The sequence below is a fragment of the Crotalus tigris genome, unplaced genomic scaffold (assembly GCF_016545835.1).
Source record: "Crotalus tigris isolate CLP2741 ecotype Arizona unplaced genomic scaffold, ASM1654583v1 scf7180000018413.2111637, whole genome shotgun sequence".
NCBI classification, from domain to species: Eukaryota; Metazoa; Chordata; class Lepidosauria; order Squamata; family Viperidae; genus Crotalus; species Crotalus tigris.
Window position 1 is genome coordinate 1,965,104 of NW_024096990.1, and position 17,693 is coordinate 1,982,796.

At 42.5% G+C, this 17,693-nt stretch overlaps 1 protein-coding gene across 1 annotated transcript; it reads right to left on the reverse strand.

Moving 5' to 3' along the window:
• Positions 1 to 2: 2 nt before the first annotated feature.
• On the reverse strand, positions 3 to 13,107 carry CXCR3 (C-X-C motif chemokine receptor 3). Its single transcript, XM_039352238.1, has 2 exons — positions 12,835 to 13,107; positions 3 to 2,635 (listed from the first exon to the last, which is right to left on the reverse strand). Exons 1-2 carry the CDS (start codon positions 12,835 to 12,837, stop codon positions 1,547 to 1,549), a joined length of 1,092 nt encoding a protein of 363 aa, XP_039208172.1. The 5' UTR covers positions 12,838 to 13,107; the 3' UTR covers positions 3 to 1,546.
• Positions 13,108 to 17,693: the final 4,586 nt, after the last annotated feature.

Consider the following 17,693-nt stretch of genomic DNA (forward strand, 5'->3'; position numbering starts at 1 on the left):
AGGAGAGGAAGAGGAGGAGACTAGGAAAAAGTAACACAATAAAATAAAGAATGCAGAGATCCCAGGTACAGAAAAACACCGAAAACGCTAGACTCACAATTAGTCAGCCTGAACATTTCATTAAAAACACTCTCATCTCATTCAGCATTTATATTTTTTAATTTTAGAATGTTGAATACATATAGAGTTAAGCTCCTTTTTTTTTTTTTTTTGGATATCCTCTCTCCAGTATTAGACATCCAGAAGAATTGAGCAAAAACAACGAGATGATTTTCTTCTCTCATCTGTCCTTATTGGTGTATATTCGGTTCAAAGACTCGCTCAAAACTCTTCTCATTTTACCAGATTTAGATGGAAAACATAATCTTCAGCTATCCGTTTCAGAAGGGCAGTCAAGAGTTTATGATAAGAAAACAAGGACACAACACGAGTCAACACAATGCAACAGCAGATGCCATGAACGAACAACTTGGAGGTTTTGACACGAGCCTTGACACCTTGTGGTTTCTGGCATGGGAAGTTTTCGACCCCAATTTTCAACCTCAGAACGCTGCTCTCTTTGATTAGGAGAAGAAACTGAAAACATGAACAGATAACCTCAAAACCATATTGAGCCACCAGTTTCTTGAGTCAGACATGGAAGCGATAATGTTCAAAAACCGTCAGGATTGCCGGGACCCCCCCTCCTTATCCGAAGAACAATTTTTTCAGAAAGTCTGAATGAAACTTCATTCACAGGGGAATTTCGATGCTCGGTCTTGATGCTAGACACACAGGCAGTCCTCAGCTTCGAATAACAGAATAAGAGAGCTGGAAGGGACCTTGGAGGTCATCTAGTCCAACCTCCTGCTTAAGCAGGAGACCCTATACCACTTCAGACAAATGGCTGTCCAATCTCTTCTTAAAAACCACCTGACTGTTGGGATCAGAATGTCCATTGGTAAACAAAGCGATTGTTAAATGACTCGTACCTGATTTTACCAGTTTTATTTTGCCATGGCTATTAAGCGAATCATGCAGTTCAATGGATCACACGGTCATTAAGCGAAACCAGCTTCCCCCCCCCTCCCGCCATTGGCTTTGCATGTCAGGAGCCAGCTGAGAAGGTCACAAATGGTGATCACACATGACCCCAGAGCAGGAATTTTAATCACATTGACACAATGGTCATAACTGTGAGGACCAGTCATAAATCACTTTTCTCAGTGCTGTTGCAATTTCGAACGGTCGCAAAACAAAGAGTTGTTAAGACGAGGACTAGCTGTACCGACGGAGTGCCATGTTCCCTCTGTTTACAGAGCAGCAAGAGGAGAATTCTGGGATAGCAATGGCGTCCATTCCCCACCATCCAAACAAGGAAAGTTCAGTCAGAACTGAAGAAGTTTCTGATATGGGAAGCGAAACATCTTCAAGGAAAAACAACGAAAGTCCAGTCAGAGCTGAAGAAGTTTCTTGGATGGAAAGTGAAATATCTTCAAAGAAAAACCAGTTGCCTCGTGAAAAAGGCACCTTTGGAACAATGGCGTCCTTACGGCCCCAGATCATTCTAGAAAGCCGCATAGGAGCAATCTGTGCTTTCGGACCAACTTGAATCTCTCTGCTGGCTGAAGGACCTGGAATGCTTCTTCAGGAAGTTCTGATTGATGCAGCCGAATCTCCTCAGCACGGTCAGGAGCTTGTTCCGGAACTTGACGCCGACAAAGGCGTAGAGCAGCGGGTTGAGGCAACAGTGGAAGAAGCCTAAGCTGGTGGTGACGGTATCGGCAATGTCCAAGCTCTCATCCCTCTGGCAATCCTTCTGCAGGAGGTCCAGCTGGAGCAAGGTGTTGAGGAACTGCACCAAATGATAGGGCGACCAGCAGAGGAAAAAGGCCACCACCACCACCAAGATAACCTTGAGGGCCTTGTGTTTTTGGAACCCTCTGGAACGCAAGAGGGTGAGGATGATGTGGACGTAGCAGTAGATCATGGCCATCAGAGGGAGCAAGAAAGCGACCAGTTGGTTGATGATAATCAGGGCGATTCTCCACCTCTTGCTACTATGAGGTGGGAAGGAGAGGACGCAGGAAGTAACGTTCAGACGGCTGTCAAACTCGGCCGTCAGGTAAATGAAGTCGGGCACGGTCAGCAGGAAGCAGACGAGCCACACCAGCAAGGTGGTGTAGACGATCAGGAAGCGCTTGTTCCTGTTGTACATCCGTATGACGTAGACGATGGAGAGGTACCGCTCAAAGCTGATGCAGATGAGGAAGAGGATGCTGGCGTAGAAGTTGATCTTCAGGATGCTGCCGATGACCTTGCAAAGGAAGTCCTTGAAGATCCAGCCCAGCACGGCCTGGGCAGCCCAGAAAGGGAGCGTGAACACCAGAAGAATATCCGCGATGGCCAGGTTGAAGATGAAAATGTCGGTCCCCAGTAAGGAGACTTTGTCCAGGAGCAAGACAGCGATGACCATCATGTTGCCTCCGAGACCCAGCAAGAAAATTAGGGTGTAGAAGGAAGGCAGAAACTGCATGGAAAAGTTCTGATATGGGTTCAGATCGCACGGCTGGGCTAAGCAACAGTCGTAGGAATAACTGTCATTGTAGTCGTCCATCTCTCCACTGTAATTGAAGTACATGATGAGATCTTCCGTCTAAAAGGAGGAAACACGGCAGAGGATTACTTTATTTTATTGTTCAATTTTATAGTTTTTATTTTAACTCTTTTTGCTGGCGGCCTGAGGCTGGAGGCTCAAAAACGCTGTGATAAGGATATAGGCAGGCCTTGACTTACGACCACAAGAATAGAATAGAATAGAATAGAATAGAATAGAATAGAATAGAATAGAATAGAATAGAATAGAAAATAGAATAGAATAGAAAATAGAATAGAATAGAATAGAAAATAGAATAGAAAATAGAATAGAATAGAATAGAAAATAGAATAGAAAATAGAATAGAATAGAAAATAGAATAAAATAGAATAGAAAATAGAATAGAATAGAAAATAGAATAGAATAGAATAGAATAGAATAGAATAGAATAGAATAGAATAGAATAGAATAGAATAGAACAGAACAGAACAGAAAATAGAATAGAAAATGAAATAGAATAGAATAGAATAGAATAGAATGGAATGGAATTGGAATAATTAGAATTAAAATTATTCAAATTAGAATTAGAATAGAACAGAACAGAACAGAATAACAGAGTTGGAAGGGACCTTGGAGGTCATCTAGTCCAACCCCCTGCTCAGGGAGGAGACCCTATATCATTTCAGCCAAATGGTTGTCCACTCTCTTCTTAAAAACTTCCGAGTGTTACAGCATTCACAATTTCACAATTAAGTCAAAATTTTCTGTTGCTAAGTGAGACAGTTACTGAAGGAGTTTTGCCCCATTTTACGACCTTTTTGCCCCAGTTGTTAAGAGAATCATTGCAATAGTTCAGTTAGTTGAGTGAATCTGGCTTCCCCATTGACTTTGCTTGTCGGAAGGGCACAAAAGGAAACCACGTGACCCCAGGGTGCTACCACCGTCATAAATATGAATCAGTTGCCAAGCGTCCAAATTCTGATCATGGGAACGTGGACTCCATTAGTATTACGGAGTAATATTCTTAGTATAGCTACATTAGCATAATGGCTTAGTATAACATTCCTAATCTACCAGTATAATCATCTTAATCTACAACAGTGTTTCTCAAATTGGAGGACTTTTAAGATGTGTGCACTTCAACTCCCAGAATTCCCCAGCCCACAAGAGGAATGCGCTGACTGGCTGGGGAATTCTGGGAGTTGTAGTCCACGCATTTTAAAGTCTCCAAGTCTGAGAAACACTACACGACATACAATCCTCTCTACTCCATCGCTGATCAGCTGAAGGCTGCTGGTACCACCTCAATGGTGCAAACCAGGCTTGTGTTTGTGGGGAGATTGTCGTTGTCTTTTTGCCTTTGCTGCCTGCCCCCCACACCCAACTCTGAGACAAAAAAACTTTTCTTTCAGTGCCCATGATAGAAATAAATTTGTTGATGTGCAGATTCGTTTCCCCAATAGAGCAGGCTATCATCAAGAGAAATTTCCAGTTGAGGTTGGGTTGAGTATCAGGGACGAAATTCTCAAATCTTTGAAGAAAGCCACAGAGTTTCGCTCTAAAAGAAGCCGCAACTTGAGGGCAAAGGAAGAAACCCACCAGGCATGTGAGAGAAAACACAATTCCCCTCAGCACTCTCTCAGTTGCACAGACACTTTCTGTTCCTGAAAGGGACGTTTGCTTTTATTTTAATTTCTCAATTTATGAGCAGAGCGTTTTTTCGGATTTTGTTGAAGGATATGAGATTTAATATCAAGGCACATGGCAACTGAGCTAGTTTTATTCTCCCAGAGAGCAGACTTAAAAAGGAGAAACAAAGAGAAGATCAACCAAAAGGATTAGGAGGCTGGAGGCTAAAACATATGAAGAACAGTTACAGGAATTGGGTATGTCTCGTCCAGAGGTCTGCAACTTTGACAAGTTTAAGACTGGTGGACTTCAGCTCCCAGAATTCCTGAGGAATTCTGGGAGCTGAAGTCCACAAGTCTTAAAGTTGTCAAGGTTGCAGATCCCTGGTCTAGTCTAATGAAAAGGACTAGTGGGGGTGACATGACAGCCGTGTTCCAATATTTGAGGGGCTCCTACAAAGATGAGGGGATCAAACTGTTTTCAAAAGCATCAAAATGCAAGATGAGGAACAATGGATGGAAACTAACCATGGAGAGAAGCAACCTAGAACTGAGAAGACATTTCCTAATGGTAAGAGCAATCCACCAATGGAACAACTTGCTTTCAGAACTTGTGGGTGCTCCATCACCGCAGGCTTTCAAAAAGAGATTGGACAATCATTTATCTGAAATGGTATAGGGTCTCCTGGTTGGGCAGGGGGTTGGACTAGAAGACCTCCAAGGTCCCTTCCAACTCTATTGTTGTTCTATGTACTAAGATTCCTTGGCCTTTACACTTTTGCTACATGCATCCTCTAGTAACAGAGTAGACAGAACCCAAAACCCCAAAAAACTTTGCTTTCTGAATCAGATTTTAGGTTGGAAGCCGTGTTTCTCAACCTCAGCAACTTTTAAGATGGGTGGACTTCAACTCCCAAAATTCTCCAGCCACCGTGCATGGACTGGTGGATTGTGGGAGATGAAGTCCAGGCTTCTTAAAGTGGCCGAGTTTGAAAAACACTGTTGTGAAGAGTCTCTTTTGAGACCAAGCTACACTTCTAGGAATGATATGGATACAAAGACGTAGGTTTTTCTGGGTAGTCTCTTATCCAAATAAAGGCAGGTCCGTAGTTGCTTAGCTTTCTCTGCAAGAACGGCCAAGATTTGCTGGATATCCTCTATTGCTCTGGGGATGGAAATTTTGAAGTTTTTTTTTATGAGATGTAAACATCTTATATGTAGCTCTCCTTCACTGAAGCACCTTTTCGCATGTATCATAATGCATATTAAAAAGGAGAAGCCTTTTTGGTCACACAGGGTGGCTGCCATTTTGACGTGTTGACTCAATATAGCTGGAAAAATTAAATATTTTCTGGATTCGCAGAAAATATTGATTCCTCAGTTGTTGGCTACACCTCTCTTCTTACGCCTAGTGAGATGGGTAAAAAAAGAGATGGAGCTTCAATTATGCAGTTGCAGCCCCCAACTTGACTTTTTCTGCCTGTGTGGACCCTCCTGGAGCAGGTGCCAGGTGCTGGAGGAGGAGGAGGAGGAGGAGGAGGAGGAGGAGGAGGAGGAGGAGGAGGAGGAGAAGAAGAAGAAGAAGAAGAAGAAGAAGAAGAAGAAGAAGAAGAAGAAGAAGAAGAAGAAGAAGAAGAAGAAGAAGAAGAAGAAGAAGAAGAAGAAGAAGAAGAAGAAGAAGAAGAAGAAGAAGAAGAAGAAGAAGAAGATGTCACCATTTTGAAGTTCATTTCTACACCTCTCTACTATTTCTGGAAAAGGTTCGCAGGTTTATTTTTTATTCTTCGAAGTTGCCACATTACACCAGACCTGCGAAAGAGGGGTTTTTGCGTGACGAATGTGCCTAGACAAGACTGGAGATTAGGAGCGGCTTTTCAGAGAATTTGCAGATGGTGCTATAGATGCTCGTGCTCTGCCAGGTACTGTCTAGCCACGAGGGGAAAGTTCTGGATTTGCAGACGTTATTGCCATGCACAGAATTTCTGTCTTTCTCATTCAGCTACGGTTTCCTCTCAGATCCACCCTGGGGCTCATTTGTTCCATTGATTTGGACATTTTGAATTGTAGTTTTGACCGTCATCAATGTCTGGAAACCTATAGCAAACCCTTGCAATGACTAAAAGTCAGAGGAGACGTTTTTTAATACCTGTAAACCCACACGCCCTTTCAAGGGTCTTGCAAATTCTTTTAAACAGCTTTACCTTTTGTTTGTCTTGCTCTTTTTATTTAATCTCTCTCTCTCTTTTTAATGGCATCTTTTTTCCCCTCTGTCCCTCCGCTTCACTTTTTATTCCAATGGCATTTCCTTTTGAAACAGTCTTTTAATATTATTTTTATTACAGTGCAGTAGCAGGAGAGCCATTTCTTAAGGCTGCTCGGATGCCGTCTGATTTCACAAACAAAGCGAAACGATTTTTACAAACAAAACAACCAATGAAATAAAACTAACCCCAACTTCCCTCCATTTCTGGAGTTAAGAACGAGTGTGCTTCTAAACACCGAATGATGTCTCATCATCCCCTAATCTAGCTGTCGATATGCTGTCATTCAGAAGGTAAATTGATTCAGAAATTCTGGCTGGGAAAACGTAGCAGTTGGATTTCCAAAATCTTGGTCCAATCCAGCAGCCAGATTTATTTTAGAAGCTGAATTAATGCGGTCTTTTCCGGGAATTGATCAATGCATGGGAAAAAAAATGTCTCTACATGCAGAGAATCTGAGGCCCAATACCTCATGGGGGATTAGGGGTAAATTAATTTAGTTCTGAGTCTTTGCATTTTCAAGGCAACATTGAACTAAAAGCTAGCGTTCTATATTTTTAATTGCACACCCACCAGAGTTGCTTTATGCGTGAGATGCCAGGTTTCTAAATCTGATAATAAAATATTTTGTATTACAATCTGCCAGAATTTTAAACATGGAAACTTATCCAAGACAGCTATATGCAAAATACATCTATTTATCTGAAAATATATGAACACACATTCTATTACAGAAGTGTGCGCTCATTAGGCAAAACTGCCTTCCCTCCCAAGCACAGAGCCTTTTCTGTGCAAGAAAATACTTTCAAATTTTAGAATAGAACAGAACAGAATAACAGAGTTGGAAGGGACTCTGGAGGTCATCTAGTCCAACCCCCTGCTCAGGCAGGAAACCCTATTCCATTTCAGACAAGTGGCTGTCTCTTCTTAAAGACCCACAACTTCTGGAGGCAGGTTGTTCCACTGATGAATTGTTCTAAATGTCAGGAAATTTCTTGTTAATTCTAGGTTGCTTCTTTCTTTGATTAGTTTCCATCTGTTGTATTTTAGTGTACAGTTTTTTCTTTTCTTTTCAAATAGCTTTACAACTACAATTAATTGCTGGTATGAATGAGAAAACTAAGGCTGACAGCTCCATCCCTCCCCATCACACTCTCTACTTCCCCCTGCAGATAAAATAAAGGATGCAAAATGTATACAGGTAAACCTCGACTTCACAAGAGTTCATTTAGTGACCGTTCTAAGTCACAACGGCACTGAAAAAAGTGACCATTTTTCACACTTATGACCGCTGCTGTATCCCCAGGGTCATGTGATCAAAATTCAGATGTTTGACAACTGACTTGTATTTATGACGGCTGCAACATCCCGCAGTCATGCGACCCCCTTTTGACAAGCAAAGTCAATGGGGAAGCCAGATTCACTTAACAACCTTGTTACTAACTGAGCAATTGTGGCAGGACAGGTTGTAAAATGGGACAACGTTCACTTGACATCTGTCTCGCTTAGCAACAGAACTTTGGGGTTCAACTGTGGTCGTAAATTGAGGACTACCTGTACATGTTTTAAAGGGCATTTAATCTGTGTTAATCTACGGCAGGGGTAGGCAACCTTGGCTCTTTTATGACTGGTGGACTTCAGCTCCCAGAATTCCTGAGCCAGAATGGCTCAGCTTGGAAACCTCTCCCTTTCCCCTCAGCATGGCTGGCTCAGGAATTCTGGGAGTTGAAGTCCTCCCATCGTCAAGTGGCCAAGGATGAGAAACACTAAGTCTAGACCAGGGGTAGACAACCTTGGCTCTTTTATGACTCGTGGACTTCAACTCCCAGAATTCCTGAGCCAGCGTGGCTCAGCATGGAAACCTCTCCCTGTCCCCTCAGCATGGCTGGCTCAGGAATTCTGGGAGTTGGAGTCCACACATCTTAAAGTTGCTAAGGTGGAGAAACAATGGACTAGGCCAGGGATAGGCAACCTTGGCTCTTTTATGACTTGTGGACTTCAACTCCCAGAATTCCTGAGCCAGCATGCTCAGCATGGAAACCTCTCCCTTTCCCTTCAGCATGGCTGGCTCAGGAATTCTGGGAGGTGAAGTCCACGAGTCATAAAAGAGCCAAGGTTGCCTACCCCTGATTTACGGTATACAAAAATCAAAAAGAAATCTGGTAGAAATCTTTACCGTGCAGTTAAAAAAAAAAACATTGAAAAGGCATCAATTTTCCCAATCTGCAGCTCAAAGCATAGCATTGTTAGAAACAACAACGAAATGTTTATTATAATACTTTAGCAACAAAATGTTTATTACAATGTTATTTGGGAAAAAACACACACACAAAAAAACCAAAATTCAACCAAAGTCTGATAGCACCTTTCTCAGTGACTAACACATTTCAAGTTCTGTGAAATGCAGCGGGCTTTATCGGAGGCAACAGAGCAGCTCGTAAAAGCTTGTGCGTTTTAATAAAACGTATTTGTCAACAGAAAAATTCTATTGCAGCCTTGCTGGGGCATTGCAAACGGGCCGTCGTTTTCAGACCAGCAATAATCTATAATCTCTAAGCAAAGCCAAGTCAGCTTAACGTTTAAGGAAAGCAGATAGGTTAGATCTCTGTTATCTCGACTTTTCTACGGGAAGAAGGATTTCTGGATATAAAGATAAGCTCCCCCCCCTTTCTCCCTGAAACCTAACCCAAGATAATTATGGCTTCAAAAATAAAAAGTAAAAAATAAAATCTGCCTGTCTACATCCAGGCACTCAGATAAAAGACCAGGGTTTCATGCTTGTGGTTTATTATATAGGGGCAGCTTTTGACTGATCAGATTTTGCATCTCTTTTCAAAAAAAAAGAAAAAAGAGAAAGATAAAAGTTCCAGAGGAGCAATGGGAGAAGAATAGATTTAATCTGTTAGTACAGGGTTTCTCAATCCCAGCAATCTTAAAATGTGTAAATATAGTTATCTGGGTAGCCCTGTTGCAATCCAAAATACAGGGGTAGCCAGCCTGTCTGATATTTTGTTTTATTATTCTCTTTCTTTAGCTATGTTTGCAGCTGGGATGATGCAATGTTGTAGTTCTCTCTCTGACCCATAAATCTCGCAGTTATTCACACTGCTTGTGTTTCTCAACCTGGGCCACATTTAAGATAAGTGGACTTCAACTCCCAGAATTCCCCAGCTAGTGTGCAACATTATCCCCACCCCCATCCCAAAGTCGGTCAAAATTATAGGATGGGCAGTCTCCAAATTTAATAAATAAAATGCAAACATCTCCATTTTGCTCAGTGTGTTCAACGTGAGTCTTGATGAACACGTGAAGTATTAATACCACTTTATAAGGCCTTGGTAAGGCCATACTTGGAATCCTGCATCCAGTTTTGGTCACCACGATGTAAAAAAAGAGATTGAGACTCTAGAAAGAGTTCAGAGAAGAGCAACAAAGATGATTGGGGGACTGGAGGCTAAAGCATATAAGGAACGGTTGCTGAAATTGGGTATGTCTAGTTTAATGAAAAGAAGGACGAGGGGGGACATGATAGCAGTCTTCCAATATCTCAGGGGCTGCCCCAAAGAAGAGGGAGTCAAGCTCTTCTCCAAAGCACCTGAAGGCAGGACAAGAAGCAATGGATGGAAACTGACCAAGGAGAGAAGCAACCTAGAACTAAGGAGAAACTTCCTGACAGTTAGAACAAATAATCAGTGTAACAACCTGCCTCCAGAAGCGGTGAATGCTCCAAAACTGGAAGCTTTTAAGAAGAGACTGGACAGTCATTTGGTATAGGTTTCCTACCTGAGCAGGGGGTTGGACTAGATGATCTCCAAGGTCCCTTCCAACATCATCATCATCATCATTATTACTATTATCATCATCACCTTGAGTTGATACGCCATCCTGATCAAGATCTAAAATTCTCTATGATCATAAATTTTATAGTTGTTCTTTTTTTAATCATTAATAAGGTTAAATCTCTATGGAGATTCTCAATCATCCATGGTTGTCCCAAAGGTGCTTTTTCAAAGGTAACTGGACTTGTTTTTTTTTCCCCTTGAAGATGTTTCGCTTCTCATCCAAGAAGCATCTTCAGTTCATCAAAACTTGGATGAGAAGCAAAATGTCTTTTTCTTCCTCAAGGAGAAAACGCAGTCCAGTTGCCTTTTGAAAGAGCACCTGTGAAACATTAACACGGTTTTAGCTACTTATTCATTGTTTTAGCTAGGTTGCATGCCGCCCAGAGTCGTTGGTTTTGTGAAATGGGTGCCCTACAGTATATAAATTGGACAAATAAATAAATAAAAGCGGCAGCCTGTTCTGTATTTTGTCTCAGGAATTTCTGCAAAAGATATCTCCTGAGATTTTCCTGGGTTTTTATTTTTTTTTTCCAAGAGTGGGCATCAGATTTTCATTTTTAATGTGCATTTTTCTGTATACATAACTCCGTTCCCCCCCCCCCAGGGTCCTTTAATTCCTTAATTCACGCTAAGGTTGGGGTGACTGGATGGAGCTGAGCATTTAGAAAGAGTACAAAGAGAAACAAAGATGATTAAGGGGCTGGAGGCTAAAGCATATAAGGAATGGCTGCTGGAATTGGGTATGTCTAGTTTAATGAAGGACAAGGGGGGGGACATGATAGCAGGATTCCAATATCTCAGGGGCTGCCCCAAAGAAGAGGGAGTCAAGCTCTTCTCCAAAGCGCCTGAAGGCAGGATAAGGAGCAACAGATGGAAACTGATCAAGGAGAGAAGCAACCTGGAACTAAGGAGAAACTTCCTGACAGAACAATTAACCAGTGGAACAACCTGCCTCCAGAAGCGGTGAAAGCTCCAACACTGGAAGTTTTTAAGAAGAGACTGGACAGCCATCTGTCCGAAATGGTGTAGGGTTTCCTGCCTGAGCAGGGAGTTGGACTAGATGACCTCCAAGGTCTCTTCCAACTTTACTACTATTATTATTTACTGACCCGATGCCCTTCCTGACATCTACGTGGAGTTTGCAGCAGATTTTTTTTTTCTTTGCACCCCAGGAGAGAGAAAAACCATCTGCCCGCTGAACTCCCACCCTTCCAAGTGGCAGGCGAATGCCTTCACCGCTACCGCACCGCTCGCCACGGTATGTACAGAAAAATAACAATAAAGTTTGTCTCGTCTTAATCTTATTATTGGGAGTGATCATAATAGAGTTTCTGATTGGTTATTCTTAGAAAGATGGGAAAGTTAAATGAAAAGGGAAGCAAATGCTAATCAAGCTTATTTAACAGACTGAAAACGTATCACAGAGATCTTCCAAGAAAAGGGGAAATATCGTATCAGTCCCCAACATAATTCTTCTGCTGCAGAATTATTTATTATTATATATAGTTTATTACCTGAATATTTTCTTCTGCCTTATCCATTCAATTAGTATTGTATTCTGTGTTTAGGATGCTCCAGAATAACAGAGAGTCAGTTAGTTATCTGAAATGGTATAGATTCTCCTGTTTTGGCAGTGGGCTGGACTAGAAGACCTCAAAGCTCCCTTCCAGCAATATTCTATTCTATATTAATCCCCCCCACAAGCAGGAGATCCTATACCATACCAGACATTTCTTCTTAAAAACCTCCAGTGTTGGAGCATTCACAGCTTCTGGAGGCAAGGAGTTCCACTGATTAATTGTTCTCACCATTATTTCTCCTGAGTTCTAGGTTGCTTCTCTCCTTGATTAGTTTCCATCCATTGCTCCTTTCATAAATACGTAACAATAATAGCCCGATTGTGACCCACCACTATAGTTTGGAGGTAATGACTCTCTAAAATCTAAGTCTAATCTACACTGCATTTATCTTTAAAGGTACAGGAAAAAAAAATCAGATAAATCTGTGACTATTTTCCTCAAGTTGCATCCGTACACTTCGATTGATTAAGCAAATTGATATACCCATAAACTAAAACTAAATTTGTACTTTATTGTAAACTAATAGATTATAGTTTGTTTAAACTAAAACTAAATTTATTTCATTCGCCCTTCTTCCTTAGGACCAATTACATCTACTTGCATTTGATGGCACAAAAGTCCAAAGAAAAGAATTCCAGGCAAAGTATTCATCATTCCGTTAAACAGAAAAGAATACTTTAGAATATTAATATTCAAGCAATTGTTGTTGTTGTTGTTGTTATTATTATTATTATTGCATCTGAAGGTATTCGGATTTCCCCCCCCCCCAACTTCATCAATTTTAGATCTGTAAGTCCCGTTGCCCATCACAGCTCACAATACTGGATCACTCTCTGATCTTCCAACATCTATATACAGGAATTCATTTTGCAAGCACATTTTAAAATTCCATTCCGCAGTGCAAAATTTCCAAATGTTGACCACGCACGTGGTGGTATCTTAACTCACCATGAATGAAGATGCTCTGAAACCGGGCAAAAGAGAGAAGAAGGCCGTCTGAACAGGAAGTCAAACAGGTGCGTTGATTTTATCTCTGCAGAAGAGAACTTCCCGCCGACAGGTTTGAGGTAGCATGACATGGTTTGAATATTAAAGATCTAAGACACATCGCTCGGGCCAAGGATATTTGTGGGGCCACAAAGCCCTTCTGGAGCCCCCAGTTCCTCTAGGATGGCACTGATGAACTTCAGCCTTGCATTTGCCAGAAATTCCAAACAGGAAACAGATGAAAACTCTAAACTCTCTGAAACGGATGGAAAATGTCCTCCTTGCAACTCAGTTCTGCCTGCATTGTATTATTTTCCAACCTCTACTATTGAGACGCTTCCTCTTTTGAAGGTATGGCGACAATAACGTCCTGGTTTTCCCCCACCCCAAACTTCTTGGGTCTGATTACCCAAATCGAGCAGAATATCCATTTAAAGTGGCCGACACAGCAAGGAAAACGACTACATCTTGTTTTTTCTCAAATTCCTCAATCATCCACAGACTTCTCCTTTGGAAGCCCCTCTGCCTTTCTCATCGCCGGCTTTGGGAAACTCCAGCCAAAGGCCACCTTAGAAAATCAGTCAAGCCACCCTTGCATCAAAATGTCAAAAAGTCTCCAGCCAGCTTTGGACCGTCCAATACCCCAAGAAGACAAAGAATAAGGAGATGGGAAGAACCATTTGCCCACATGACTTGTCTTTCGGCAGTTGTGAGAACCCAACAGTTTTCTTTCGAGAAATCCCATCATTTACCATCAACGGGCAGAATCCATGATGTAAAAACAAGAGAGAAACTCAACATTTTTTTTCACTTTGCATAGTGGTGCTCAGAATGTCATAATGGAACTGCTTCTATCCCTTAAGATGGGGAGAGGAGGGGGAGCAGGGGTGGGGGGCAACTATGGCAATTTTATGACCTGTGGACTTCAGCTCCCAGAATTCCTGAGTCAGCTATGCTCACCCCTGCCTTAAGATGAACTTCGTACATGTATTAAGATGAACTTCATACTTCATGAGCCTTTCAGAAAACATCAGTGGTCAGATCTAACCCTACATACAGCTACAACCACAATAGTAGAGCAGTGTAATTTGTATGGGGCTAAGTTTAAAGACCGATAGGATAGTATTGTGAGTTCAAAGTGCAGAATAACAACAGAATGAGTTGGAAGGGACCTTGGAGGTCATCTAGTCCAACCCCCTGCTCAAGCAGGAGACCCTATTCCATTTCAGACAAATGGCTGTCCAGTCTCTTCTTAAAAACCTCCACAGTGTTGAAGCATCCACAACTTTTGGAGGCAGGCTGTTCCTCTGGTTAATTGTTCTCACTGTCAGGAAATTTCTCCTGAGTTTTATGTTGCTTCTCTCCTTGATTAGTTTCTATCCATTGCTCTTTTCATAAATACATAACAATAATAGTCCAATTGTAACCCGCCACTAAAGTTTGGAGGGAATGAAACTTGAAAATCTAAGACTAATCTACACTGGATTTATCTCTAAAGGTACCAGAAAAATGTCAGGCAAATCTCTATTTTCCTCAAGTTCCATCCATACAGTTTGTTTGATTGATTAAGCAAATGTATATACCCATAAACTAAAACTAAATTTATAGTTCATTATCAGCTAACAGCTTATAGTTTGATTAAACTAAAACTAAATCTAATAATTGTTCCAGCAGGAAATTTCTCCTTAGTTCTAGGTTTTTACTCTCCTTGATTGTTTTCCATCCATTGTTTCTCGTCCTGCCTTCACATGATTTGGAGAATAGATTAACCCCCTCTTCTTTGTGGTGGCCCCTCAAATATTGGAACTCTGCAGCAGCAATAGCAATAGCACTTAGACTTATATACCGCTTCACAGAGCTTTACAGCCCTCTCTAAGCGATTTACAGACTCAGCATATTGCCCCCAACAATTTGGGTTCTCTGCTATCATGTCACCCCTAGTCCTTCTTTTCATTAAACTAGACCAGGGGTAGGCAACTTTGGCTCTTTTATGACTGGTGGACTTCAACTCCCAGAATTCCTGAGCCAGCCATGCTGAGGGGAAAGGGAGAGGTTTCCATGCTGAGCCGTGCTGGCTTAGGAATTCTGGGAGTTGAAGTCCACAAGTCATAAAAGAGCCAAGGTTGCCTACCCCTGTCCTAGGCCTGTATTTCTCAACCTTGGCTCTTTTATGACTGGTGGACTTCAACTCCCAGAATTCCTGAGCCAGCCATGCTGAGGGGAAAGGGAGAGGTTTCCAAGCTGAGCCGTGCTGGCTGAGGAATTCTGGGAATTGAAGTCCACGAGTCATGAAAGAGCCAAGGTTGCCTACCCCTGAACTAGACAGACCCAATTCCTGCAACCGTTCTTTGTATGTTTTAGCCTCCAGTCCCCTGATCATCTTTTTTGCTCTTCTCTGTAGTCTTTCTAAAGTCTCAACATCTTTTTTATATCGCGGTGACCAAAAAGTGTGGTCTTACCAAGGCATTATAAAGTGGCCCATGTTGGCTAGTGGATGTTGCCACAGCAATATGACACCAGTGTAGTTGGTCCTCCTATTTCAGTTATCAGCAAGTATGTGGGTACATTTCAAAGTGTTAGTTTTAATCCATAAATTCTAACAAGGCTTGGTTCTGATTTACCTTCAAAACTATCTCTGAATAGAGTAAATTTGAAAATGCAAGATTAGGCTAATATTGACTATCATGGCTGTAATTTGAAAATGAACCAAGCACCTATGCAGAAAGGACAAAAGCCAGGAATTGCATTAATTTGCAAATTAATGGCTGAAAAATTAAGTTGTTGAGTCAAAAAATAGTCATTAAAAATGGCATCAGATGACAGACAGAAGGGGCTGGGTGCCTAATCCCTAATCTGACATTTCTCAATCTGGGCAACTTTTAAGGTATGTGGACTTCCCAGAATTCCCCAGCCACCATTCCTGGACTTCAACTCCCAGAATTCCCCTGCCAGCGTGTGAACTTCAACTCCCAGAATTCTCCAGACAGCATGTGCAGACTTCAACTCCCAGAATTCCCCTGCCAGCATGTGAACTTCAACTCCCAGAATTCTCCAGACAGCATGTGCAGACTTCAACTCCCAGAATTCCCCTGCCAGCATGTGAACTTCAACTCCCAGAATTCTCCAGACAGCATGTGCAGACTCCAACTCCCAGAATTCCCCTGCCAGCATGTGTGAACTTCAACTCCCAGAATTCCCCAGCCAGTGTGTGAACTACCAGGATTCCCCACCCAGCATGTGTAAACTGCCTGAATTCTCTGGACAGCATGCATGGACTTCAACTCCCAGGATTCTCCATCCTGCATTGCTTGCTGGGGAATTCTGGGAGTTGCTGAGATTGAGAGACGCAGATATGCTGTGTTTGCAAGTGTTTTGCTCTCTTTCCTCTCCGGTTCTAACCACGGTTTCTTAGCACCTGCTGACGCCCTCCTACTACAGCTCGACCTACTCCCGACCACTTCAGAGAAAATACAGGAAGCAGAGTAACACACGGTGGTTTCGTTTTTGCACCTTTTTCAGCACGCTAAGGATAGCGAGTTTTTCATTCTTCCTTCTTCTCTTGCGGTTCCTGATTCTGCACCACACTCTTCACTTGCTGTGTAAACAGGGGGAAGCTGTGTGGTTGAGAAAAGAGCTGGCAGGACGTGGGTTTGCATGAAAAGTCTTCATCAACAGTTCTTCTTCCTATACCGGCATCAATAGCCACTGGCTATTAAAGAGGCTACTGCCCATGGCCATCTTCAACCTTAAACCGGCCTTTCTCACCCTTAGCAACTTTAAGACTTCAGTTCCCAGAATTCCCAAGCCAGAGTGTTTTTAAGCTGGGGTGGATATCCACTTTTAAAGAGAGGCTTGCTGTTGATGCCAGCTGAGCACTGCTATGCCAGGCAGTGAAGGGCTGCCAGAAATGCCCATTTTCGCCAAATATTGAGGCTTTTTCCTTGCTTTAAAAAAAATGGAGGAGAAAAGACATTCCTCTTGAAAGTGGAGGGAACTGTTCTGCTGTATCCAGAGCAGGCCTCTCCTCAAAAGATCTCAGCGTTTCTCAAGTTTTGCAACTTTTTAAGACGGGTGGACTTCAAATCCCAGAATTCTGGGAGAGGCCAAATCCACCTAGCTCAGGGGTAGGCAACCTTGGCTCTTTTATGACTGGTGGACTTCAACTCCCAGAATTCCTGAGCCAGCCATGCTGAGGGGAAATGGAGAGGTTTCCAAGCTGAGCCATGCTGGCTCAGGAATTCTGGGAGTTGAAGTCCACAAGTCATAAAAGAGCCAAGGTTGCCTACCCCTGGCCTAGGCCTGTATTTCTCAACCTTGGCTCTTTTATGACTGCTGGACTTCAACTCCCAGAATTCCTGAGCCACCCATGCTGAGGGGAAATGGAGAGGTTTCCAAGGTGAGTCACACTGGCTCAGGAATTCTGGGAGTTGAAGTCCACCAGTCGTAAAAGAGCCAAGGTTGCCTACCTCTGAGTCCTAGCTTAAAAAGACAACTGTTGGGAATTCTGGGGGTCAAAGTCCACCCATTTTAATACACGCCAGCTGGGGAATTCTAGGGCTCCCAAACCCATCCATCTTAAAACACATTGACTGGGGAATTCTGGGAGTTGAAATCCACCCATCATACACAGCCCAGCGGGAGAATTTTGAGGCTGCCCTTCCAGCTCCTCCCTCCCTCCAAACTTTTAGAAGGTCAGAGGTATTAAAGCTGCCAAGACTGGAAGCCCCTGATCTAGAACACAGCAAAAAGCTGAGTGCGGAATTCTGGGGGTTGAAGTCCACCCAACTGAAAGAGCATGCTAGCTGGGGAATTCTGGGAGT